At 39.9% G+C, this 27350-nt stretch overlaps 1 protein-coding gene across 2 annotated transcripts in view; it reads left to right on the top strand.

Annotated features, from left to right (window-relative positions):
• The window catches only part of atp2a3 (ATPase sarcoplasmic/endoplasmic reticulum Ca2+ transporting 3), a 124540-nt gene that overhangs the window by 46045 nt on the left and 51145 nt on the right, over positions 1–27350 (top strand). For both annotated transcript variants that reach the window (XM_041801272.1, XM_041801271.1), the window contains exons 4-5: positions 10076–10180; positions 12365–12503. In XM_041801272.1, coding sequence (XP_041657206.1) covers positions 10076–10180; positions 12365–12503 — 244 coding nt within the window. The remainder of the gene's footprint in view (positions 1–10075; positions 10181–12364; positions 12504–27350) is intronic.

Here is a 27350-nt window from a genome sequence, read left to right as displayed (position 1 = left end):
AGAACTTGGAGGAGGAGGGATAAGATAAGCCCGCTCCTCTTTTGTGCTATATCCATCCCAACATTTTACAGTCTATCTATGCTGCTTTTCAGATATGATTATTAGCCATAATGTCAAACTTTTCAAGGCAGAGAAGGCATATGCTCCTGTAGAAGTCAGAAGTTTGTATGTTACCAACCTTGTTTTAATAAAACACATGGTATCGTTGCAATTTTGGGGTAAAAAAAAAAAAAAAGCCTACAATATCCCACAATTCTAGGATATCCCAGCAAAATCTCTGATTGGTGGAGTTTGCTGGTAACTTCTAAAGTGAATGGACTTTTTTTTAACTATAGGGTATTTCAGGGGAGGAATAATGGTGAATAATAACTTGCAAATTCTGCTGCAGTTTTGCTCCAACCAAACATGCACCCTCATCCACTGGATGAGTTTCTGTATGGATGTATTTTGAGTAGGAAAAAAATCAAACAAAACTTATTTGGTATCGGACAGAACAAAGTGATCCAAGCAAAAAAAAAGGTTCACATCAGGAGGACAAATTTGAAATTGCAAACAGACTATTAATCTTAAACATCTTTCTCTCTTAGTGATCAGACTTTTGCTCTCACTATTCAGTTTTGCATTTGCGCTGTGATCCTTTGTTAGCGTTTCTTGAGGGTTTTTTGGCAGTTCTGACATAAATGTTACATGGTGGGCTGGTTTTTCTGAGGTGTATCCCTGTTGGCCAATGAGTTTATAAGTGACAGCTCAGTCACTCCAGATGCTCTGGAAGTTGTTGTTCAGTTCACGTCGGGGAAATTTAAAAAGGAAGGCAGTGAACTACCGTTTCTGAATCAGTTTGATTTAAAAATTTATGCTTCATTAAGTCAAAAGGTCTTTACACACTAGGTCTGTTATTTTCAGATGCCTGTTTTTCTGATCAATCATCCAAAAAAAACCCATTTTGCACTCGGACCTTACACACTGAGTCAGATGCATTTTTATTTGCTGTCACTGCAAAAATTTGTAGAATATTGCAAATTCTTGTATTGCAAGCCTGTGGCTCTGTCACTCCTTTAAAATCCAGCTGGATGCATTCATCCAGACAGAGAGCTTCATACAGCACACTCTCATGCATCAAAGCACTGAGCCAAGTTGGAGAGATGGCCAGCAACATTTTAATTCAATCTGTTATGGCCTGTGAGTAGGGTACAAACTTATGCCTTTATCTGTTATATTTCTATGGTTATATCCACACAATACACCGGCAAATGACAGTGTTTAAAGTGATCAGTGTGCTAACATGATTAGAACAACATAAGCTCGATTTTCCTTTTCAGTGTGCGAAAAATTGTGATGGAAAAACTGACTCAGTGTGCAAAGGCCTTAACTACTGATTAAACATGTTCTTTTTTCAGTGCGGTACTACACCACATTCCACATATTATGCAAATTGGATTTTAATGTCAGACAATGAATTTTTTGTTTTTAGATTAAACTCATGGATGTATTATGTCTCACTCGACACCTGTGATAATTAGTTTGCCAGATGAGCCCAATTAAAGGAAAAACTATTTAAGGAGGACGTTCCACATTATTAAGAAGGCCACAGGTTTTAAGCAATATGGGAAAGAAGAAGGATCTCTCTGCTGCTGAAAAGTGTCAAATAGTGTAATGCCTAGGACAAGAAATGAAAACATTAGATATTTCATGAAAAATTAATCTTGATCATCGTACTGTGTAGAAATTTGTGGTTGATTCAGAGCACAGATGGGTTCGTGCAGATAAAGGCATAATGAGGAAGGTTTCTGCCAGACAAATTCATTGGATTAAGAGAACAGCAGCTGAAATGCCATTACAAAGCAGCAAACAAGTATTTGAAGCGGCTGGTGCCTCTGGAATCCCACCAACCTCAAGGTGTAGGATCCTCCAGAGGCTTGCAGTCGTGCATAAACCTACTATTCAGCCACCCCTAAGCAATGCTCACAAGCAGAAATGGTTGCAGTGGGCCCAGAAATACATGGAGACTCATTTTCAAAGTCTTGTCTACTGATGAGTGCCGTGCAACCCTGGATAGTTCAGACTGATGGAGTAGTGGATGGCCACCATGTCCCATCAAGGCTACGATGTCAGCAAGGAGGGGGATGAGTCATGTTTTGGGCCGGATCCATGGGGAGAGAGCTGATAGTCCCTTTAGGGTCCCTGAAGGTGTGAAAATGACCTCCCCAAAGTATATACAGTTTCCGACCACTTTCTTCCATGGTATAAAAAGAAGAACCATGCCTTTCATAGCAAAATTTTAGTCATGTATGACAATGCACCATCTCATGCTGCAAAGAATACCTCTGTGTCATTGGCTGCTATGAGCATAAAAGGAGAGAAACTCATGGTGTGGCCCCATCCTCCCCTGACCTCAACCCTATTGAGAACCCGTGTAGCATCCTCAAACAAAAGATCTATGAGGGTAGGAGGAAGTTCACATCAAAACAGCAGCTCTGGGAGGCTATTCTGACATCTTGCAAAGAAATTCAAGCAGAAATTCTCCAAATCTCCCAAGTTCAATGGATGCAAGATTTGTGAAGGTGATATCAAAGAAGGGTTCCTATGTGAACATGTAACTTGGCCTGTTAAAAAGTTCTTGATTGAAATAGCTTTTGATTTTAGTAAATATGACCTCCACAATTGAAGTGGGGGCAATTTAACCCAAAATCGGGCTTATATGATATAAGATAAAGCAAGCTGAAGTCATATCTACGACTCACAGTATCAAAAGTAAAACACAGGAACTCCTACAACATTTAAGTGCACAAGCCAACATTTTCAAACGAGTTAAAGCACAGGAGAAAATCATGTTTCAGACGCTGTTCAAGGTCGGAAAACAAAAAAGCTACGAGGTTATGTTAATTGAGTATTACTCAGTGATGTTTTCACAAATTTATTTATCATCATCAGATATTACCGGAATCTAAAACCAGATCTCAAGACAGAGACAGTAATTACAGGGGAAGGTCAAAGATGCTTCACGTAGGCTAATTATATTGAGAAAAGATATTACACTCAGAATGACTCAGACATTCCTTTCTCTGCAAATGTAAACATGCAAGTAAAAAAAGCAAACAAGTTTTCTGTGAGACAGATTTCAGTCTCAGTATTTGAACTGTTGACTGACGTGTCATTCAAGCATTTCAAGCCTCATTGTCTTGTACACATTTATTTAAAACACACCGTGCAAAAGGCACAACAAGATCCTACAGGAGCCTTGTGTAAATGTTAATTTGTGTTTAATTTTCCTACCTGTGTGTGCTGAATCTGAACTGTGCTGGGCTACAGAACATGCTCCTGCAAATCAAAGCTCCATAAGAAAGGTGGTGTTCATGTCATGTCATTCTAAGAGTTTAATTCCTCTAAAGAGCTAGTTTTTTCCTGCAGGGTTGATTTTTCTCTTTCCATTCATGACTGTGTCCTTCCACTTCAAGTTACCTAAACAGACACTTCATTCTCTTCATTTTGGTCTTTCATCGATTGTATCCATCACTCGTGTTGACAGTTTAATTTAGATGAATAAAAACTAGTGCTGTCAAACGATTAAAATTTTTAATCAGATTAATCACAGGGTTGCTGTGGATTAATTTAGATTAATCATGATTAAATATCATTCATTTTTAATCTATATTAATCGCATTTCATTTTGCATAAGCAAGCAAACTCAAGAAAGAATAGAATATTTATGCCAGGGCTATTCAATTACAAATTCAACTGAGCCAAATTTTTAAATCAAGAAATGTAGCCAGGCCAGACATGTTTGGCACCCAGTAAGCAGCTGGTAATGTCAAATTAAAAAAAAAAAAACGGATCAATTTGGTGAAAAATATTCACTTTTATTCATAGTCTCCCTTTTAAATTTGGCGTTCTGTGAGGGTGGTTGTCGCAAGCCTGGCGACGCGTTAGCCAAAGTGCTAGCAGAATCCCCAATGAACGTATGAACGTTAATGTGGTATTTTAAGCGGGAAGTGCTTCGGTGAAAAGAAAACTCCTTCCTGCAGAATGTGCATAATACTTTATGTCGGTCGACTTTCGTCTTGGGTTTTATTGTTCTCAGATTTCCCATCGAGAGGGCCAATGTGTTGTTTAGCGTCTTCCATATCAAGTTGGTTGGTCACTACTGGATCAACAGCCCATTTGCGCCTGCACGGCAGCATGCTTGAGGTAACCCTACTTGGACAAACTGCCCGTAATGCGTTGCCAGAGACGTTACAGGGATTTTGACTCATCCTGCGCTGTAGATGGGTTAATTGTGTTGAGATTTTTAATCAGATTAATCATGATGATAGATTAATCCGCATCAATGCGTCAATTTTGACAGCCCTAATAAAAACTAAACTTTTTACTTGTGAAGTTAGTTTTAATTGTATAGCTGCTTTAAAACAACCAAGTTTTACCAAAGTGCCTTAAATTATAAATATGACACAAAAATACTTAATAAAATAGCATAAAAATAAAAAACTTAAGGGTGTAAGTTTTACATATGTTTCCACATACGTCTGTCTCTCTGCAGCCAAGGTCGAGTTTAACAGCATTTCTTTTGTCTAGGCCTTTTCACCTCTGGTGATTCGCCCGGAGACCACCGGCGTTTTTCGGGCCCTTAGGACATCCACAGCATGAGCAGGGGCTTGTGGCAACCCTACTGCCCTCAGACTCCTTATACCGGCCTTACACCTGACAGCTTTTCAAGTGATTTCAAAGTCGCAGACAAAATCCAAAGTTAGAGTAAAATCAATAGTCTTGCTAAGGTTGCAGCACCCTCCTGTGAGCTCAGTAGTTTGGTGTAAGGTGGTCATAAAACTTGATCCGAGCAGTTTTAAGGCAGTCTTTCTTCAGTATTGGCGTTATAAAAATATCAAACATGTTTGATAATGTTGACTTAGTGATAAGATTTACAGTTGGTAGTCTGTGGTTTGTGTTGTATTATGAAGTGGACCAGATTGTTATAACAAACACTGTAAGACTGACAATACAGGCACCAAAAAATTGAGTTTAATGTGCAAAATCAAGTAATGTAATGAGTAACTGGATAAGTCTGATCCCCGTGTCCTAGGGATGCAGTTTACCTGTTGTCGTCAGGGTGTCGACAGTTGAGAAGGAATCTTGGAACTGAGAGCAGGTTGACGGGGCACTGGTGAATGGAGATCTGAAGACGCAGACCTCCGCCATTAGCCCTATCTCCCAATAATAATGAATCCTTAAAAAAAATCCTGGATCCAGACAGTGATCCGAATCAGTCCCAAAATCTAATCAGTTCTTCCTTATGCCATTTCTGACATTTCCTGAAAATTTCATGAAAATCCGTCCATGGCTTTTTGAGTTATGTTGCTAACAAACAAACAAACGAACAAACAAACACGCTAATTAACAAAACCACCCGATCACATAACCTCCTTGGCGGGGATAATTATAGTAAGGAAAGGTCATGATACTATGCAATAAATGAGTTAAGTATGGTACATGGAACCCTCTTTAGAGGAACTTCACAGCAGAGCGCACACCAGCGCAAGTGCAACATCATCTCAGCACTTCTGACTAGTTTTCTCCATCTCAGACTTTAACAAATATCAGAGGCAGAGGTTTTTGCCTTTTAAAAACTTCTATCCCTGTGTGGGATTAAAACAGCTGCTCTCATGATAGCAAATACTTTTCCCATGTAATAGTATGTCAGCCCCAATCGCAGACATCGCATCTCACTTTGGTGAGCGATTCTGTTCAATGTCAGTCTGGTTTAATGCCTCATTATAGAAATATGGAATGCCAAACTAATATCAGCTAGTTTAATTTACATATGATATAATTTTATGTCGAGAAGAAATGCGGGACATCTTTACTGTGACGTATTATAACTACAGGTCTCATCAAAAGGTAAAAACAATTTTTTATAACCAAAAATTTAATCCTCATCTGGACACAGGCTGTCCTATGACTTGGTGCAGTGCTGAAAGACATCCAAAATTATGCACAGAGATGGGTCAGTTCATGACACATGCAGAGGTGTAAGGGGGATTCTAATAGAAAGTATATGCGAAAAAAAACGACTGGAGGGCTCATATGTGCTTCACAGTCAAGTTTTCACTTAGTATGTGAGGGTTTGTAGTTCTACAAGCTCTCTCTGGACTCTGTGCACTGATCCCAGGTCGGGTGAAATAATTTCAGGGTCAGATCAGATATTGTGGTCAACAGCTTTCTGTTTTAAAGCCATAAAAAGGCATGCTGAATGTATATTGATAATGAATATTCCAGTCTTATAAATCTAGCATCAGTGGATCCTGAAAACGTTAAAGTGAAAAAAATTTTGATACAAGGACAGCATATTTCTGCCTGCCCTGTTTAGATTATATCTGCGAACATCCAAGACGTTTAAATGGTGTCATGGGTGAAAAAAAAAATCCAATGTCTGGCCCTCGGCTTTCTGACCCTGAAATATTTCGTAATAGAGTGATTAGGGAATCAAGGTTATTATAGTTAACTAAAACTAACTAAATACCTAAAACTAAAATTCTAAAATCTTTTTAGGAAACTGAAACTAAATAAAAACAGTTTAGTGCGCTTACAGAACTAACTAAAATAAAATAAAATTAGAGACAAAATCTCCTTAGTTTTAGTCTGTGACACAACCACACTGACTGGCACCTACATCCAAGTCCAGAGAGTGAAAATGGCCTGATTTGATTGGTTAAGACCTCACACAGTGGTACCTTTATGTCTGAAGTTGTATTCAAACATCATCTTTATATAAATTAATAAAAAGTGAAGAGTAGCCTGTTTAAATATGTTTTAAAAAATGTATCGCAGTCACTCAGGCCTGACATTCATCTGAGAAAAACTGAAACTAACACTAAAACTAATAAAAATTAAACTGAAACAAAGCATATTTCCAAAATAAAAACTAAACTAAACTAATAAACCCACAGTAAAAACTTATTAAAACTGAACGTAAGTATGACGCAGAAAGAAAAAATAAAACAAAATTTTAAAAAAACTAATGAAATACCCCAAACTATTATAACCTTGTGGGGAACCCTGCTTTACACCGTCAGATCGCTCACTCATTTTTTTAACTCATCCCCACGTGAAAATATTGGTTTGTTCTACTTACTCATGCCTGTACTTTATATTATCTTTATTTCTACTTTATTGTGCTTATAAATAGACCTTTATCGTGTGCTGCAGACAGTTCTGATGTTTCTGGTGCTTCCCCTGTTCAAGCAGCATGCTTAAGCTGTCAGATTGCTGCTGTCTATTCAGACAGGGGAATAAGGACGCAGAAAGACGTCATGTCACGTGGGGCAGACAGGCGCGGTAAGACAAACACACCCCAAACGGGGAGAGGTGATCAGATCAAGTGTTTTCATAGACGCTGATCAGAATGAGGATTGATATAAACCACCCCTCTCGTTCAGAATGAAATTTCATTCAGAATGAGCCGGATCAGAAGATTTCATTGCGAATGGAGTGTGTGTATGAAGCGTTTTCGTTCCGATCAGGCATTTTTACTCAGGTTACCAGTGGTCCATGTAAACATAGCTATTGAAGAAGATTGATTAAAGCACAGCCTCGCACAATCAAGAATAGTCACATACAAGACTTGTATTAGAAGGATTTTTAAACATTACTTTGTTTTCTGCATGAGTGTCATCAAATTACCATGATTTTTTTTTTTTTTTTTTTGCATTTAATGTATCAGACGTTTCGATATAGTATATATCACAAAAGTGTATCTGCAAAGTGCAAAAAAAAAAGGTGCAATGGAAACACTTTTTTCATATTTATAGGTCTCAGGATGTGATGTACAGTGTCACATGACCAGTTAGCCCTGAGAAAACATGGTGCGGTACGTGTGTACTACAGGTTATGTATCACTTAACAACAGTAGAGATCGACCTGTCAAATTCAAAAAGGCTGTCAAAATAAACTCCAAGATTCTTTACTGAAGAATAAAGGCAAGAGGGCTGAGAGTACCCGCATCCAACAGCTTAGAGCGTCTGCGTACAAGAACTTCTGTTTCTTTTTTTCCAAGGAAAATTAAAAGTCATCCATGTTTCGATGTTTCTAAGACAATCAAGTAAAGTAAACCCTTTCCTCTTGATGTCATGATCATTTAATTCTGCACATCATGTGCATAACAGTTAAACAAGATATTATATTTGCCAAGAGTAGACCCCTAATTCAACATGTTCAATGAGACCTTGACTAGAACCTTGTGGGACACCAGTGTCTCAGAGGAATAGCTAGTGTTGGGATTGAAATTACGGTAGTGCAGTACCATTATTCAGTTTTTTTAATCTGACAGGAGGACTGTGTGATCAGCAGTGTGAGAGAAGGCAGCTGTTGAATATGAAACTAGCCTGAATATCAGTCTTTTGGAGACATCCTCATTAGAAAAAGGGAAAGTTGCATCATTTTATTGTATTTCCTCCAAATGTCCAAAGCCCTATTTGATAAAAGATTCCAACTTTTCCTCGTAAATGGCACTATGTATGAGCTTCTCTGAGCTCTGCAGTATCCCTCTCTTGTAGTAAAGTCCAGTTTGAAGTGTTTACAGCCTCTGAATATATTTGCTGCAGATGAACAGACCTCCAGCCTCTGGTCATTTCAGAGTCTTTGTGTTTGGAGTGCTAGAGTGTGAAAAGAGCACACACTTTATCACCTGGAAGTCAGAGATTTACTGCAGACTGTGGAGCAGCCATTCATATCAAGAAAATACAAAAATCAAGTAGCTGATATGGGAGAATAAAGAGAGAGGAGTGTTTGAATAAATGTAGTGTATCATTGGTCACCGTTTTTGTTATCAGACTGATCTTTTCCTCTCTAGTACATTGCAGTGACGTGTGCTTACAGGACTAGCAGATGATGTGAGATCGCCTGTTGTCTTCCTCTGGCGGTTTCTCCTCGTGTTTTAACCTTACCAATGTTTTAAACCTATGCATGTTATCACCACTTAATCTTGTATCTTGCAAGTTGTTATCGTTTTTTTTTTTTTTTTTTTGTCTTAGCACATCTACATTTAATTTTTCGTGAAACGTTTAACACGCATTTTTTTGCCCAGTCTCTTTGCTTATTATTGAATCATGAACATTGACCTTAACTGTCAAGTGAAGCCTGCAGGTCTTCAGACACTGTTCTTGGTTCTTTTGTGACCTCCTGGATGAGTCGTCAGTACGCTCTTGGAGACGTTTTGGTTTGCCAGCCACTCCTGGGAAGGTTCAGCACTGTTCCAAGTTTTCCCCATTTGTGGGTAATAGCTCTCACCATAGTTAGCTGGCGACCCAAAGTCTAAGAATTGTCTTTGTAACCCTTCCCAGACTGATAGATGTCAGTGACTGTTTCTCATCTGTTCTTGAATTTCTTTAGATGGTGCCATGGTGTGCTACTTTTTTAGATCGTTTAGCCTGCTTCACTTTGTCAAACAGGTTCTCTTTAAGTGATTTCTTGATTCAACAGGTCTGGCGGTAATCAGGCCTAGGTGTGTCCAGTGAAATTGCACTCAGCTTTCCAAAAGATATGGTGAATTAAAGTTAACAAAGGGGGTAATGACTTTTTCACACAGGGCCAGACAGGTTTAGATGTTTTTTTTTCCTTAATAAATGAAATCATCATTTAAAAACTGCATTTTGTATTTACTCGGGTTATCTTTGTGTAACTTTGAAGTTTGTTTGATGATCTGAAACATTTAAGTGTGACGGGGGCAAATACTTTTTCACAGCACTTCATTTCAGTTTTAACATAAATTTTTGAACATTTTGAATTGATTCAGAATCATAGAAATTAATACTGTAAGTTAATATCATGATGATGACTTGAATCAGTTTTATCCAAAACCTATATTTGGTTCATAGTTGGGTGTACAGATAATACAGTGCATTTTTTTGTCTTATCAATTTGATTTATATTGTACAAATATCAAACACAAGCAGGACTTTTGATTACAACTGGTGTAATATCCATTAGCATGAACACATAATGGTCATTTGGATGATAAGTGAAATCACCATGTGGCTTGAGGATGTTTAATGTCTGCTAATTTTCCATGTTCTCCGTGTTTATTTAGGTATTGGCTCTGTTTGAAGAGGGAGAGGAGACAACCACCGCCTTTGTTGAGCCTCTTGTCATTCTTCTTATCCTCATCGCCAACGCTGTTATCGGAGTGTGGCAGGTGAGATCCGCCTTTCATCCTGTCGGACTGTGTAAATAGTACTCTCAGGAGTTACTCTGTCTCTTTTACAGCATGTTTACAGGGTTACAAAGGCTAAAACTGTCTGATAATGCTCTACAATTAAAAAAAAAAAGACTAGTCTGTCCTCCAAATGTTGCAGAAAACATGGAGTCTCATATGGTGTCTTTTATCCATGCTCTACTGATGATAACACTCAAAGAAACACAGTTCATAGGCTACACACACAGTTACTGCTGTGTGTGTAGCCTATGAAGAAGGGGGGGAATTGGGGAGGCAGGAATGGGCAGTAATATGGTAATACCGTATACCGGGATATTAAAAAAATAGCCACAGTATTGCTTCAATTACTGTCATTAAGAAGGTGCCATGTGATAAGTGCAGGTTTTTAAAAAAAAATGCTGTGAAAAAATGTGTCCCGCTCCACCAGCAGCACCCCTGCTAGTGTGTGAAGATGCTTTAACATGATGAATGAAATCCTGCTTATGATTTCATTTCATTTTGGCAAAGGTGCTCAGGGCTATATCAGAGTATTTAAACTCGTGCACGGTGTGCAATGGCCTGGCTCCCTGGCACGGTACGCGGTGTGGTCCTCTCAAAAGTCAAAGTGTTTATGTGCACTGCTGGCTGTAATGTTATCCACGGTATTGTGAGTTTATTAAACATGCTAATTCTTCTTTCTGTGTGTAGGTCAGTGATGAGAAATGTTCACGTTTAGGCTATTAATAACCACAGCTGCGCGCTGTGGCAGCAAAGTAGAGCATAATTTTTCTTAACTCCCTTTTTTGGGAGATGTAGATGAAGTTTATCGATGTTTAGTTATTTCAAGCTCTAAAGTAGTCCATGACTTTTTGTAAGCTTCCTATAAAGTGAATTCGCAGCAAGACGGAGCTCACCAGGCTGCACAACGTGGATATCATAAATTGAAGTCGATATTTATCTGTTTTGAAGCACACGTTGACTCACATTCGTATACTGTATAATAATAGTTGTGGATTCTTATTTTGATTTATCTTCGTACAATAGGGTAAAGAAATCAGCTAAGTTATCAGGCATAGAGACATGGAGAGAAAGAGAGAGGGGGGAAAAGGGAGACGAGGGATCATTTGATCCCGAGGTAACTCTGCTAGGCTTCCAGCTAGGAATGAGCGATAATACCATATGCCGAGGTATTAAAATAGCCACATTATTGCCGGAATGACTTTCATAAATATAAAAAAATGGATACCCCAATCCACCGTAATCGAGGAAAAAAGTTTAATTAATCGTGGTTGTGATTATTGCCATAATTGCCCAGCCCTAATCTGCAGTGTTGTTATTTCAGGAATGTAACTGCTTCACTTTGTTTATGAATAAAGTTGAATTTATAAAGCAAATCTAAAATTGGAAATGTATTGTACGGCACATTATGGCACTTTGAGAATTTCAAATGAACTGTCTGTGTGAGTGGCCGTCAGTGTTGACAGTCTGCAGCCAGACTGTCTTGTGAAGAACAGCTACAGGATGCCACTTCAACTGTTTAGCTAATTGCGAGCATTCCTACTTAGAATAATTTCAACTTATATTACAGTTCAGTCAGGAACACTCTGATCATACATTTTAAAATTTTATTGCAAAATGGATATACAGTTCTACTTGGTGGAGAAGACTGTTCAAAAGGAGCTCCCTGGGTTAGTCAAGCAGCATGCTTTGACTTTCCAGAGAGCACATGGCTAGAAAGCTCCATATGGGTAGATCCATTTATGACAATATGTACTGAATACAATAAATTAGTTTAAAGCAACTAAAACATAGCATGAATCTGAATATGGGTGCAGTAAGATTTTTTCTATAAAGGAGGAGGCTTGGGTGGAGGAGGTAAAGCTTTGCCAAAAGCAGCATCCTGGTGTATCAGCATCAGTGATAATCCATAATATATAGATACACCTCTGTGTTGAGAGAAAGAGCTGTGACTGTGGGATCTGGGAGGTTATAATAGGGATCAGCTGGCTGTCAGCTGATAATGGCTTGGTGTATGACTACCCTGGTCTGTTTTTATTGATTACTTCCTACATTTTTGTATTATATCATGACACCAAATAACCTTTTTTAAGAGCTTTTGAGTAAAACAACTATTTACAGTAAATGTCTTTGGCATAGCTTTCACTTTGTTTTGTCTCCCATCAGGAGAGAAACGCTGAGAATGCCATTGAGGCTCTGAAGGAGTACGAGCCAGAGATGGGGAAGGTTTACCGCATGAACCGCAAAGCCGTGCAGAGGATCAAAGCAAGAGACATTGTTCCTGGAGACATAGTTGAGGTGGCAGGTAAGCACCAGGCCAAAGTCTGACTGTCACTCACTGAGACTAATTTATGCCTCGTCTACCTCAAGGACTCCGACACGCTCCGAAACACAGACTCACTCAGCCTCAGCCACCCATTCATGAGTCTGGAAACACTGCTGGAATATCTCTGACCGGATTACATAAGTGTCTTTTCCCTGGATGTGCAGGTGCCAAAGCTGCTGTTTGTGTGAGGGTCTGTGCAAGTGGCTGTGGTCACCCCTCGTATTGAAGGCCCAGTTTAATTTTCCACAGCTTTCCCCCCGTTTCACTCTGCTTTCCATGCTCTCAGTCCCACCACCTGGACGCTGCTGGATGTTTGTCAGCTCCTCACTCACACATTACAAGCACACACAATCCCCCCGCTGTACACTCGTTGGTGTGTGGGCAGCCTGATCTAAAAATAGTCTTGTTGTCACTCTGGTTCCAGAGCATCTGTGTGTGCCCGCGTAACAACCAAGGAGATCACTTTATGGTTACCATGACTGGTTTTTAGAGTGTAATCCTCAGCTGCACGTGGTTTGTGATTCAACCGAGACGTCTCAGAGTCATGTGCAGCAAGGAGGGGAGATCACAGCATTCATTCATAATCACAGCACGCAGAACGAAGGAGAAGGATTATACTCGCTACAGTGGTTACAGTGAAGCCTTGGCGCTGTTCGATTTCAGCTCAAGGGTTCAGAAATGGAAATGAGATCATTCATCCAAATAACCATCACTGAGGACTCCTCAGAACAGCACTTCTTAAAGCAGCACTGCAGACAGCAGTATGAATGGGTGGTTGAGAAATGTGCTGCTGAAACTGAGATTATGAGGTGTGGTTCTTGGTTGGATGTCATTCATTATCATAGCAGTCAGAGCAGCAAATTAACTTACTTTTTCTAGCTTTTTTATACACCCCAAAATATTAATTTTGGGCCTTTTTCCTTTTAAGTTTTTTGCTGCCCTGACAAAAAATGCTAACTTCAAGTAAATAAAAGGTTTTCTATACCTCTTATCAAATAATGTAGCAGTTCACAGAGGTCAGGGTTCACACTTACCTTGGTTTTGCATTCCCGGTTCCATAGAGGTTTGTTTATCAGGAAACATAAAGTCCCAAATTTATAAACCTTAGTTTCCCTCATTTATTACTTTAAACTGACAGTAGTGCACTTAAGGGCGCATTCACACCAGAGCTGTTTAGTCTGCTTTAAACAAACTCTGTACCATTTTACCCAGATAGTCTGGTTCATTTGGAGTGGTATGAAAGTTCACAAGAACTCTGGTGCGAATCAAACAAGGGGACTCTGGTCCTCTTTAAAACAGGGAGTCTTGGTCCGCATCCCTTCATTTGAGGTGCGAAAGCAAAGCAGACCAACTTGTGGACCAAAGGCAGGAAGTGGCATAAAGCATCATGATATATGAATTTATATGTTATTTAATACACTCAGATACATGTTGGCATCTCGCTTGGCGTCTGTGTAGCCATAGCAACATGTCATAGTCTGTGCTGATTTATTCATCTCATGTAAAGAACGACACGCTGGACAGCTCACTGCCTCGCTGCCTGCTCGTAATGCACAAAGACCAGTGGAAGGAGATGGATTTCCGGTTTCATCTTCTTCTATGCCTTCTTTTCTTTTTGGCCGCCGTTTGTGCCCCTAATAGATAGAGGTTGTAGGTGTTCAGACGCTTTGGTCTGTTTGACCAAGAGCAGTGTGAATGTGAACCAAACCAAAGGAAAGTGCAACAATGTTGCACTTTCCATTCCAAGACAGACCAAGTCCCCCAGACTATGAGGTGTGAAAACAACCTAAGAATTGTCACACTACCAGAATTTGGAATTTTGTTACAATACCAGTGCCTGATTCGATACCATAGCATCAAAGATGATCTACTGGACTTAACTTATAAACTTATAAATTTAGCCCACTAATTATTTTTCATTTTCATCTTACACTTAAGAAAGAATTACTTAGTAAACTAATACTAAAATTAGCGCTGGCTAATTTCCACAGCCTCAAGAAAGGATACATACTACGATACAGAGGCCATGATGTGATATGTGTTGTGATACATGCTGATTTGGGGACTCCTACACTGGAGTCACCACAGCTGCTGTTCTTTGTTGAAGAGGATAGAATAAGTATAGTTTTAAAGTTCTTAGACTTAAATCACTTAAATTCACATCCTCAGAGTAAATTTGTTTATTTATAATCCTTTAGCTATTATTAAATCCAACTACACTAACAATGAACTTTTGGCTGACTGCTGGGGTCAGCCCTACATGTGGGTCTGTATGTGACTGACTATACTTTCAGAGCTTTGTCACAGAGAAGTAGTGACATCTAATGGCAATTAATGAAGCGTGGAAAACGCTATTTGGACCAATCAGCTAGAGGTGAACAAGTTACTAGCTACAGGTGGGGTTTAGTTGTTCTCAACGCTGTTTGCTATGGCTTCCTCCAGTGCAGTGACTAGCTAAGACACAGCTCTAGTATAGCATAAATTTGACCACGTGTCTGCATCATGTAAATAATAAAAACAACTCTTAAAGCTTTTAATGATAGGAAAGATGTTCCAGCTCATTTGCCAACCTGCTTTGGTATGAGTTTTTGAGAGTTACAGAGGAAAAGGTTAGTTGCACTGTGAGTGGTTGTATACAGTGGCTGCTAGTGGAGTGATTAGCTCAGACTTAGCCACAGCGGCAGTTTTGTCAGAACTGGACCACTTATCTTTTTAAAACAAGGGCAGAGAACCACGCTTTTTTCTCGGCAGAGAAGACATTTATGCTTGGCCCTGACCAGACTTGGCGTCATTTTTATATGTCAGGCATCAACAATTTACAGCAGCAGCAACCTGTCAGCTCTAGAGAGGTGCACGCATAAAATATCCTTTTGTCTTGTTGCTCTGGTTTGTCCGTCATGAATGTGACAGGCAAAATGTTGTCCAATGCCCAAAGATTTTTTAGAAAGTCCTGCCCTTCTCAAATGCTTTCTATGAGAGATTTCCCAGATGAATGCAAAATGTATCTAACCTTGCAAAGCAGATGGATACGCCTGTTTCTGTGTTTCTCACTGGCAAATCCATCTGGCAAAGCTCCCATCTGAAACGTTTGGGCCCAGTTAGAAAGTGACAGGATCATTCAGCAACAAGGGGCAGTATTTTCGGGTGTGCCAGAGTCGTGATGTATGCAAGCAGCAGCAAGAGAGCGGTTCAATCATGGCGGAAGACATAAGCGTGGATGCTGCTAAAGTTTTATCAGAACTTGATGACAACAGCAGTGAGTTGTTTTCTTTTCAAAAATGACAAAATTTGTGTACTGACATGTCTACAGTCACCATGGTTTGCAAAATACTGTGGAGGTAGAGATGTGGTACAAGCCCAGAGTAGAAGCCTAGAAGAGAAGCCATGGGCGAAAACGCACAGCCAGTGGTGGTGGAGGCTGCCTGGTGATGTCAGAATATGCAAAGTAGATGACTAAATTTACTCCCAGAGACTTGGTACAAGCCGTAAGAGAAAACGCACATCCAATGGCGGTGGAGGCTGCCTGGTGATGTCACAAAGTTTGGGTCATACTGAAAATTTTTCTCATTTACAGTATGCCTTTATCTCTAACCACTTTCAAGCTACAGCCTTTTAAAATCTTGATATCAAAATTGAATATTTTCTTGAAAAAACTCTGGCGCCCAAAGGGTTAAGCTGTGATAGCCATAGTCACCTCCACCAAGGAGGTTATGTGATCGGCAGGGTTCGTAAAGCCACATTATGTAATAATGCCACATTATGTAACAACCCTAACCATAGGACTTAGAGTGGGCTCCAAGGTATGACCTACCCAACTACCTTGCCCTAACTCTAACCGCTTAGTGACTTAAACCTAAACCTAACCCCCCTTCAGGGCTCTAGACCAGTGGTTCTCAATCTTTTTTCAGTTCTGTACCCCCTGTGAAGTATTTTTTCGGCCAAGTACCCCCTAAACAGTGCAAAGCTTTTTGGCCAAAAAGAGAGACATTAAAGAGTGCTGTGACAGCCGTCTGATTTATCAAACTTTGTAACTGATAAACACTTTCAAATTACAAATATTTTTTTCCAAACATTTTAAATGTTAAAAATGCTTGACTAAATTCATGGCACATCTTCTCATCACTAAATGTGGGAATTCAAATTAATGTATTGAAAACAGTGAGTGGAAAGGCATAAAACCGTTTAAACCCAGAGGTGTGCAAAATGCTGGACAGCTGCAGTGGTCTCTCTGGAACAATTTGGGAATATAAACATAGAGCTAGAAAGAACTAAAAACCTGTAAATAATTAACTAATTATAAAAAAGACAGCTTAGTGCCCCTTTTTGGGATCATAATAAAGATCTCTTCTCAAACTGAAATCATGAACTTAGTTATAGATCAGCATTTCCTCACAAAAATAAATCATGAACCTTTTTATGAATGGAGAGATTGTGAATACAGTGATTGACAGGCATGTGCCAGTGTGGGTCAAACCATTCTGCCAACGGGGGAGAATCAGGGGGTTTTAGGGTCTTTAAATTTAATTAATTTACAAAACATGAACTCCACTTCATAAACTTAAGTACTTACACGCCAGACTCAAATTTTTCATGCAAATTATTCACACAAAATATTTATTTTCAAACCTGTAGCGAATCAATGCAAGCTTTCATACCTGCAACACCATTTCGGAGCGCAATATTGTTGCAGATATTTTTTCAAAGTTTCGCTCCGACGAGCGCACATGGTGGTGGTGCCAATTTTTAAGGCAGACAGAGGAACAAAAACGTCCTCCTCTCTAACACCACCTGATATTTGTCCTGTCCTCATAACTGTCTGTAGTCAGTTTTTGTGTTTTTGCCTCATGTAGCCTGGTAGAGAGGGAGACAGGCAGCAGGCAGCCCGACATGTCCACATGAGCGCAAATGCGCTACTCGCACAGCTGGGTCTGTTTCTAAACTAACAGGACTTTATTCCAGTGAAATATTTACCAACACAGTCTTCTCTGACCTCAGGCATATGACTTATAAATGCTACGGATCAACCAGCTCACTGAACTTACTCCTCTGACCAGTCTGGAACACAAACAGGTGAGCCAATCTGTGGGCTGTGGGCGAGTTAACTCCTCTCACAGCGACCCTCAGCTGTGCCCTATTACTCTTATTGATCATATTTGACATAGAATCAATGAAAAGTCAGTTCCTCCTCTTACAAACTTGGCTGGCACAGTGAATGAAACAGTGAAACAAAACGGTTCTGACCTCCTGGCTGTGCGTAAAAGTGCTGCGTTAGGCATGGAGTGAAGGACAGGGAGGGAGAAACCTTTTATCTTCCGCTCCAATAAATATCACTGTTTTTTAGAGGACAGAGAAAACACACAGCAGACGTTCACAGCACAAATGTGATTTTAGAATGTAGGTAATGTACTCGCAAAATCGTGTCGCTCCTGACATGCATAGAAAGACGCGGTTTTCTGAAATAGCCGGAATATATTTTAAAATCTCACGTACCCCCTGGAGTGCCTTCACGTACCCCCAGGGGTATGCGTACCCCAATTTGAGAACCACTGCCCTAGACTAAACACCTACCCTACTACCTTGCCCTAACCCTAACCGCTTAGTGGCTTACAAAATGTGGCGTTATTACATACTGAATTGAACATGTATGACATTATTACATAATGAGGCGTTATTACATAATGTGGCGCTACAGGGTTTGTTAGTTATTTAGTTAGTTAGTTTGTTAGCAACATAACTCAAAAAGTTGTCGACGGATTTTGATGAAATTATCAGGAAATGTCAGAAATGGCATAAGGAAGAACTGATTAGATTTTGGGATTTATCTGGATCACCGTCTGGATCCAGAAATTTTTTAAGGACTCGTTACTATTGGGAGATAGGGCTGAGCTGCCTTGGCGGAGGTCTGCGCTCTCCGAGTGCTTTTCTAGCTTCGACTGTAATCACTCTTTAGTTTATGGGCTAACCTTTTCATTTAGCTTATAATCATTTTTCACCAAAGTATGTAAAAAAAATTAACTTAGTCAAACCTACAGACAGTTCATAAACCAGGAAATAGACTATTTGTGCAAAGTATAGAGAGACTCTAAAGCCACTTAAAGCTAGATTATTTTTATAGGTTACATGTGTTGGAAAATTAAAACAGCCCTTGTGTGAGTGTCAGTGTGTAGTTTTGTTTGTGTGTTTATACCACAGGTAGCTCTTCTGTGGAATTCAGGCTTGTTTGAGCCGGCGTGTTCATCCACACATTTACTCTCACTGCCAGACTCAGACAAGCCCACACAGGTAGGCACAACCGAAAGTACTCAGACATCCCCCTCTAAAACCACCACCACCGTCATCGTCACTGTCAACACCGACACTGTTACCATGACAACGCTGCATGCTCCGTTCAGCTCAGTGAATGAAGTTCAGGAGGGGATGATGACAGCAGAGGCAGATATGACTTCAGATCAGCCATCTGCTGTTTGAATAAAGGGTTATGATATTAATACTGGCTGTGAGCTGCTGCTGGTGAAGTCTGCTGTTTGTCCCACTGTGGTGACGCAGGAAAACAATACTGATGGTTTTTTTTAACCCCATCTTGCCCAGTTTATAGCCAATGAACAGAGGTTTAGATTCATAATGAAATAACATTACATGGACCAGGGGTTGTCCTATCAAACCCTTAAACAAAAACAAAAGACAAAATCTGACAATTGAGATTCCTCTCAGAAAAATCACTTTGGAAGCTGGGATGGCTCTCGCCCTTATCCTTGGGCTACCAAAATGTATTCAGTTCATCCTTGAGTCAGAGTTGATATTTACGCAAAGTTTGAAGACATTTCAGAAGGGAAAGAGTTGTTGGGTTATTTCATTCACAAGCAAGGCATGAAGGGACTGATGAATTTGTCATGTGATCCATAATTTTTCAAATCTAATCAGGTCTTTGAGTGAGAATGGATAGGAGAGATCATGCCCTTGTTATTGCCCCACAGGTTAATTGTGAAGATTGTTGAACCAAATTGACAGTTCTCTACATCTTTATGATGTGTTTTTGTCACTTCACAGAGACAAACGTCTGTCTAACCAGATAATGGAAGATAAAATCTGTCTCAGAAGTCTATGTTTGAACCTGAAGAAATAATGAAAATAGGATTTTAAAAACAACTAATTTAATAAGTGCCTTTCAGCCGAGTGTCCATGACTGTATTCGTTTAGTCTTTTGTCAAGTACATATCCCATGTTGACTTTCAAAAGGTGTTTGACAAAGTGTTCAGGGATGTCCTCTTGAGAATTCTAGAGCTCTGTGGGATCCCAAATCCGTTCCTCTTATGCTCTTTGGTACCTGTATGGACTGGATAATGAGGCGGGTAACAGGGGTAGCGAACTGTGGAGTGCCATTTGATGATTTCCAGATCACTGATCTGGACTTTGCACATCTCTTGGGCCAAAACAAAGATCTAGGCATTTGCCGATGCATTTGGGGATACCTTGGATGCTGCCATCGAATCTGTGTCTGTGAATGGTGAGAGCGTGGAAGTTGTAAGGCAGTTCACCTACCTTGGCAGTGTTATCCATTGATCCGCTGATTGCAAGGCTGAGATCAACCACAGACTTGGACTTGCACATGGCTGTGTGGCACTTCCAGTATCTGAGCATATGGACAAAAGTCAGTCTTTTGGTCCTTGGTCCTCCCGGTCTTCCTATACTCTTGTGAGGCCTGGACGTTAACTGATGGCCAGAGGTGCCAATTGGACTCCTTTTGCGACATCTTCTCTTTTGCGCATTTTTGGGTACCATTGGCAGGGCCATGTGCTCAGGAGAGCAGGGATGGGAAGGGTCAACTTCCTGATACAGGAGCAGCAGCTGAGCTTCTGTGGGCACCTTGCATGCTTTACCGGGTCTAATCCAGCTCACTGCATACTGGGTGCCCTGGACCTGGTGGGTTGGACCAGACTTCTATATCACAACCCATTGGCCAGACGTCATGGAGAGATCAGCTGGAGGGATACCTGGAGAGATGGGGCATGGGCTTGGCAAAACTTCAGCAGGAGAGAAGTGAAACTTCAACTTTTTGACCAAACACTTCGAATGGGAAGCTGTCAGCCCTATTGCATACTAACTGCTTATTAGTTATTATTAAGAGCTTTTTAGTGCCTTATTTTACAAGACCGTATCTATGGCTAATAGGCTGTTAATTAAGAGTTTTCCTTTATAACCACCTTAATACTACACATTGATAGCAAATTAGGAAGTTGTTCACATTTTAATGATCTTAATATGTCTTGCTTGGCATGGCCCTTATGAGGTATTACCACATGAATAATTCCCTTAATTGATCTGCATAAATATGGTCTAATCTCATAAAACAAAACATACAATGTAAGTTCTTAGTAATGTCCAAATAACTCCTAAATAAACCTTTGTATCTCAGAGTAATAAGGTAGATAGGTAGATAGGTAGATAGATATTTTGAATATGTAAAAGAGAGTGCAAAGTGGTCATACAAAAAGAGAGAAAGTCATGCTCTTAAACAAAATAGCACAAAACAAATATCACATGCAACAATTTGATTTACATATCCAAAAGGAGTGGGAGGAAGTACACATATATTTAATCCCACCCCTTCTCCACAATTCACTAATTTGCTGTTATCAAAATAGATCTTACCAAAATCTCTGGGTATACATAATTTCATAAGTAATATATTATGGCTTCATCTTTTTCGCTCACTTCTCTGTCTCAGCTTGGCACACAAGAAATGCAACTGATATGTAGGAGTTGAATGAAACATTTTACAGTTCCTGGTAAGAGAAATGGGTAAGACTTTCTATGAAGCCTACATTTATGTCGTACTATAACAAATTATAAGTATACTTGTAGTGCATTAAAACGCACCTATAGAGCTATAAGCTCTCATGTCTATTCATAATGTCTTATAACAATAATCATAACTGATATACTGCCAGTGTCTATTGACAGTTAAAGTATTTTAGAGTTGTTTTGCTTTTTGCAAACTATCTTTGTCATGGCTTCTACAAAATTTTAACTGATGATTTTAAGGCCTTGCAAAATGATTGATAATAAATTTAAAAAATATGATTTACAATAAATTATCATATTAATTAACATATTAATGGTCTGGTAGAATAATGTACAAATAAGCCCTTAATAATGACTAAAAAGCAGTTAGCATGCTGCCAATTAGCATGCTTATAAGAAGCTAATTAATGCTGCGACCTGTACCCTAAAGTAAAGATTAACCAAATACATGATACATGACACAAATTTAAGGCCATACAGCCAGCGGCCTATTTGGCAAGTATATTTACAAGAACTCTAATGACAGCTGAAAAATTTTGTGAGTGGAAGGTGAAACAGCAAGTTTGTCTCCAGCCTATCTTTAATCTTGTGTTAAACATCAGGAAGGTGCCTTTTTCTCAACAAAAGATTCCTCTCTGAACACAGTGAGTCATCTGTACAGTACATTTTGTCCACTGTTTCATAGGAAAGGCTGTTTTGAAACTGAAAATTTAACTGTTAATAGAATAAGTCCTGCCATTTTTAATGCACTTCATGACTGCCCTAAATGACCATGTATGGTACAGAAAGTTAGAATAAGTCCTTCACAGCCTGTAAAGATATCAGCATGTAGACATCAGTGTGAAGACTTTGTGAAAGCTGAACGTAACAGTTGCATTAACAGTCAAAGTTTACTTTAAGCAGAGCTATGATGGGGCTGTTATGCACACTCCTGCATTTTTCTAAAATACACACAGCCATATATTAGCTGCCTCAGTTGTTTCTGACATAATCTTGTTGCTAACCAGTTTAAAACATGAGTAAACAGCTGAGGTGGCCACTGCTTCTACCACACACTCCTTTTGCTCAGAAAGAGTGTGTCAGGGATCTTCACTCGCTCTCTCCTGAGTGAAACATGTGAGGTATATGGTGACAAAGAAAACACGTAAATATTTTCCTTTCCTGCAGTGATTTCCCGGCCTTTCCTGTAGTGCAGATTAGCAGCCGGTGGTTGTTCCATGGGAACTCGAGCCGTATGAAGGTATCGGAAAAGGACACGGCTAACCACCAGAGGTTTTTAGGGAAAGAAAAGAACATAAATATATTTACTCAAGTTTCCACCACTGCCGCTGCTGCTGCCTCCGTCTCATAGGTACATTCCCGGGGATGCCAGCCATGGTTACGACACGGTTGTGATTTTGCGCCTCCACTGGAACTTTCCTGGGTTTGTTAGATGGAGTGACTGAAGCGGTGGACATAAAAGAGATGGAAACCTGCACCTAAATATTCCCTGTAACAAGTCACGGCTATCCTGCACGTGAAGGGGGACCACTTTGCCAGGATATTATGCAAGACATTAAGATTTTGATTCAAGTCCATTCTGACCAAATGGAAGAACTCCTCTCATTAAAACAGCTGATCTCCTCATTATTTCTGATCAAATACTAATGTTCTATGCCTAAACGTATTCATGACTTTCATAATGATTTCTTTCCTCTTGAGTTCAAAAGAAGTCTGTTTAATAGTCATACATATTTCAGCTCTCTCTGATATTAAAACACTGCCTATCTGTGCTCTGAGTGTCTGCATTAGGATTTAAATTTCTCTTCCAGCAGATGGAGAGTTTCTGTGGGAGGCTGCTTCGGGGAACAGGAGTCTGTGGGTAGGCGTTTGAAAAGCCTCTCTTTTTCTGCCCTCGGCCAGTCCTACAGTGAACCTGTAGCCCCCAGCCGTCTCCCACACAAACACATCACACTCTCCTCTCCCCCTCCGCCTCTCCCACTCCTGTTCTCTCACAACCCATGGGTGTCAGACACAGAAATGTCGAGAACATGCAGGAGAAGAGTCTGTTCAGCTAAACACTACAGCCTCTTCATCTTTTTCGCTCACTTCTCTGTCCCGTTAGGAACAAGATGGTGAATAACTTCTCTGGTCTCAGAGCAAAACCATCCAAAATGAACACTCAGAAACATCTCGGCTTGAAACCAGTTTGGAAAGTTTTCACTGAAATGTGCCGCAGAAGAAAATCTGCATATTGCATGTGCCTGAAAGGTGAGCTGGGAGAAGCAGGAATCCAACAAGATGTCCAAGCTTCCTTATTTTAAGAAGGCATATCAGATCAACTGTAGGTTGAGTTTTGTTCTTGAGATAAATGTAAAATAAGCACCCACTTATTATCTATGGCCCTGATCCTATTGGGACTATAACCAATCTTCACACTGCGTAGCAGAGGTTCCTACCCTCCCTGTATCTGAGAGGAGCTGAGCCCCCCAAGTGACTCATTATAAACAAAAAATTTAAGTGTTTCATTGATAAAAACCAAAGCAAAGTAGGCCTATGCATGTTTTTCTTACCAATCTCTGGTTATGAATATTTTAATAAGTAATTTATCATGGCTTTAGTCAGTTTGTGTAAATCAAATTTTGACAACCTCTGTGCAAACAAGGCCTTGCACCCACCCTGAGATCTTTTGCCACCCCCCACCACCCCCAAGGGTGTCCTGAACCCCAGCTTGGGGACCGGTTTGCTATAGGTTTTTTGCAGATGGCATCATATGAATTGAAAGACTCCACATGGGGGATAGGAAGTGATTTCTGTATAGACAAGTACTATCAAAAAAGCCAAGGGTGTTTTAGATCGTGTCAACCAAACTGGGGGGAAAAAAAAAAAAAAAACCTTCTGAAAGTAGAGACAAAAGACTTATAGAGAAATGGAGGCAAATCCAGGATAGGAGCCTCCATCTACAGCCTTGAAGAACAGTGCCGGACAACGTATGTTTCCACCAAGCAGTCCTGGTTGTTTCTGTACAGTGTAGCATAGTTTGGCATGGTAAACCCTGATCATGCTTGCATTTCTACGACTGATGACCATTTAGCATTGTATGTTGTGATGGGGAATCCCTTTTTAGAACAGTGTTAATTTTGTTGACTTTAACTATGACTAAAAAAGTGCTGACAGCCTTGTTCCATAAGCAAAACTAGACTAAGACTAGCCGATAATAAGGCGGTGATGACTAAAACTGACTAAAAGTAAGTGTAGTTTTTGTCAAGATGACTTAAACAAGATGAAAATGTCATCTAGTTTTTGTCAGACCTTCAAAATCCATGGTATTTTTCCATTGTGGGTAAATCTGTCAAAATACAATGCGTCTGTAGCTGTTCTACCTCATGGTTGTAGAAGGCAGGGACCCCAGGTTTGGCAGGGTGCATAAAACACCTAATTTGGTAGTGTAATCACGATTTTGGCAAGAGAATAAAGGCTTAGAGTTGGCTTGGCTAAAGTTGAGACTAAAATGTCCATTACCTCATGGATGCCTGCAAGTTGTAGGCTGCTGTGATCGTCTCCTGTATCTTTGAAAAACATTGTAGCAATACAGCACAGGCCAGATTCATCCTCTGATAGGCATGGTAGATGTGCAAATATGAAGAATCTCCAAGATGATTTTACAAAAACATCCATGGTGTTGGGGTGGTGACATGACGACATTGCCGGCATGAATTGTTAACGGTCTGTGTTCAGTTGATGAACTGAGTGGTTGCCATGATTGCTCTTTCTTCTTGACAGATTTGCAAACCAGCTCCCTGCATACCCCCACCTGCTGTATCGGACTTTATACACAAGTGTGTTCAAGCACAGAACGATATTATTAAGACAACACATACATGGGGAATACCAACTGGGGAATTAAACCAGGAACCTTCTAGCAATGAGGCTTCAATGCTAGCTGCTGCACCAACAAGCTGCCTGGCCAGAACCAAAGAAAGTATAAATTAAGGTTTAGCCTGGAATATTTCATTTAGAGCAGCCTGTGTTTATTTCTATACATTCCAGAGCCTTTACAATCAACTTTTGCTTCAGTAGATATGGCAAGTCAGTGCTTTTGCCTTAACCAGAGCATTTTAACACAAATTGACCAAATCTGCTGAAGCTGAGAATGTCTTTTCTTTCCCGCCTTTGCTAATAAGTATCCCATTGCATGAATAACTTTTACACAAAGCATATTCTGCCCTGTCTCCCTGTCCATCAGTGCTTGAAAGGAACAAGTGAAGAAAATTTCATCTGCCTGGAGTGTTTGGAGCAATTTCCCAGTCCTCCTCACAGAGATTGCAGTCATTAACGACATCAAAATATCAATTTTTCTCAATAATCTGGCTCTGTCCTGCTGTTAGGGAAATATTTTCATTAATGTTCATTGTCAGGCTCTGATAAAGAGGAAGCAATAACCATTATGTTTTAGGGCATCAGACACTTAAAATGCTCTGGTTATGAAATATGAGTTTAATATTCAGGTCCTAATAAGCTAACAGTTATTCTGTGGTGGAGAAGATGGAACATATTATGTAGGTTTAATTCAGGATTAATCTGCCATCTAAGTCTGACTGTACGTAGATAAGGTGTATCAGGAACACAATGAGCTACAGAGTGAAGATGGAGCAAAAGGAAGGGAGAGGAAATAATCGATTATTTTAAACCAGTGTGACTGCATCAAGGTTAGACAGAGCTCTTGTTTACCTGCAGCTGCAGCCTGAGCTCTGCAACCCACTGTTTTCTTTGCTCAAGGATTTATTGTTTGAACATGTATTCAGTGGTGGGTGTGAACCAATGATAACCTGCAGCTACTTACAACACAAGTGAAAATATATTTAAACTATCATGCCTTTCTTGCCTCTTATTTTATTTTGGAAAGCTCCTGTAGCATGGCTTTCTGGTCATGTTGAGCTATGCTTGCTGTGGTTACAATATTGTCCAGTTGACAGTTCAGACCATATCCACCAAGCAGCCTTTTATATCTAACTTCATGGTCAGGTTTAGAAGCTGCACTGGTGCCGTTATGTCAAACTGATGTGACAGTGGTTTTAATCTATCTTACAATGAGTAACAAAACCTTCTTAGAGACTACAGATGAAAATTAGCTTAAAAATACCCTGGTACAATAGACGGGGTGACCATGTGGCCTAATTTGACTAGGACCATCCTGTTGTCAAGCTCTGTGTCCAAAGTCCCAACTAATATCTATAAACACTAAAATGTCCTGTTTTGAACTGTTGCTGTCTAAGTTCTGACCAGCTATAACACTAAAACAATGCCCCATGCCTGCCAACACTGATTTGTCTGTACATGTCAATGTTGCTGTTCTACCTGGTAGTTAGCCAGCTAATTGGCTAAATTTGGATATCAAATTAGCCTATGCAAGATTTACTAGTCAATGAAGCTAATCCCCATCATTTTTCATATACAGGCCTTAAAACCACTCAGCCTTTTAAAATGTAGCCACCCTCCACTAGTAGACACTGTAGCTTCAGTTAATGGCCATTAGCTTCCTGCCAGAGCTCCCCCTGATACTTCACTGGACAAATCATGAGAAACTTTGCTTTTAGTGTGTTGTGGAAACAGTGCGATCTGGCAGTGTTTTGAGCTAGAAAATGGAAACAAACTTGTATGCAGGCTGTGGAGGGCTATACACGTTTAGCTTCTCAACCGAAGTGATAAGTAACCATATTAGGCATGATATTAATCTGCAAAGAGCAACAGAGGCTAGCTGCTAACTTTAGCAATGCTATACTCAGCCTGACCCTGAGACAAATTTGACTGTTTTCTTGGCCTTTTCCCTTCTTTAGACTAGTCAGTTAATCATAATTTGAATGTGCGTTTAGCCTAATAGGGCATTAGGCACCTGAGAGCATCCCTAGTTTTAACCAAGAGGAAAAATATCAGTAATGCACAGCAACTCAAAGTTCAGTTTTGAATTGTATGCAACCTGAATATGCCACATTTTGCACACACTGCATGGTAGACATGCTGGCAAACAATGCAGTATTAAAACTA

Source organism: Cheilinus undulatus, linkage group 12 (assembly GCF_018320785.1).
Source record: "Cheilinus undulatus linkage group 12, ASM1832078v1, whole genome shotgun sequence".
Lineage (NCBI taxonomy): Eukaryota > Metazoa > Chordata > Actinopteri > Labriformes > Labridae > Cheilinus > Cheilinus undulatus.
The sequence above is the reverse complement of the archived record's forward strand: the minus strand, read 5'-3'. Positions and strand labels throughout refer to the sequence as shown.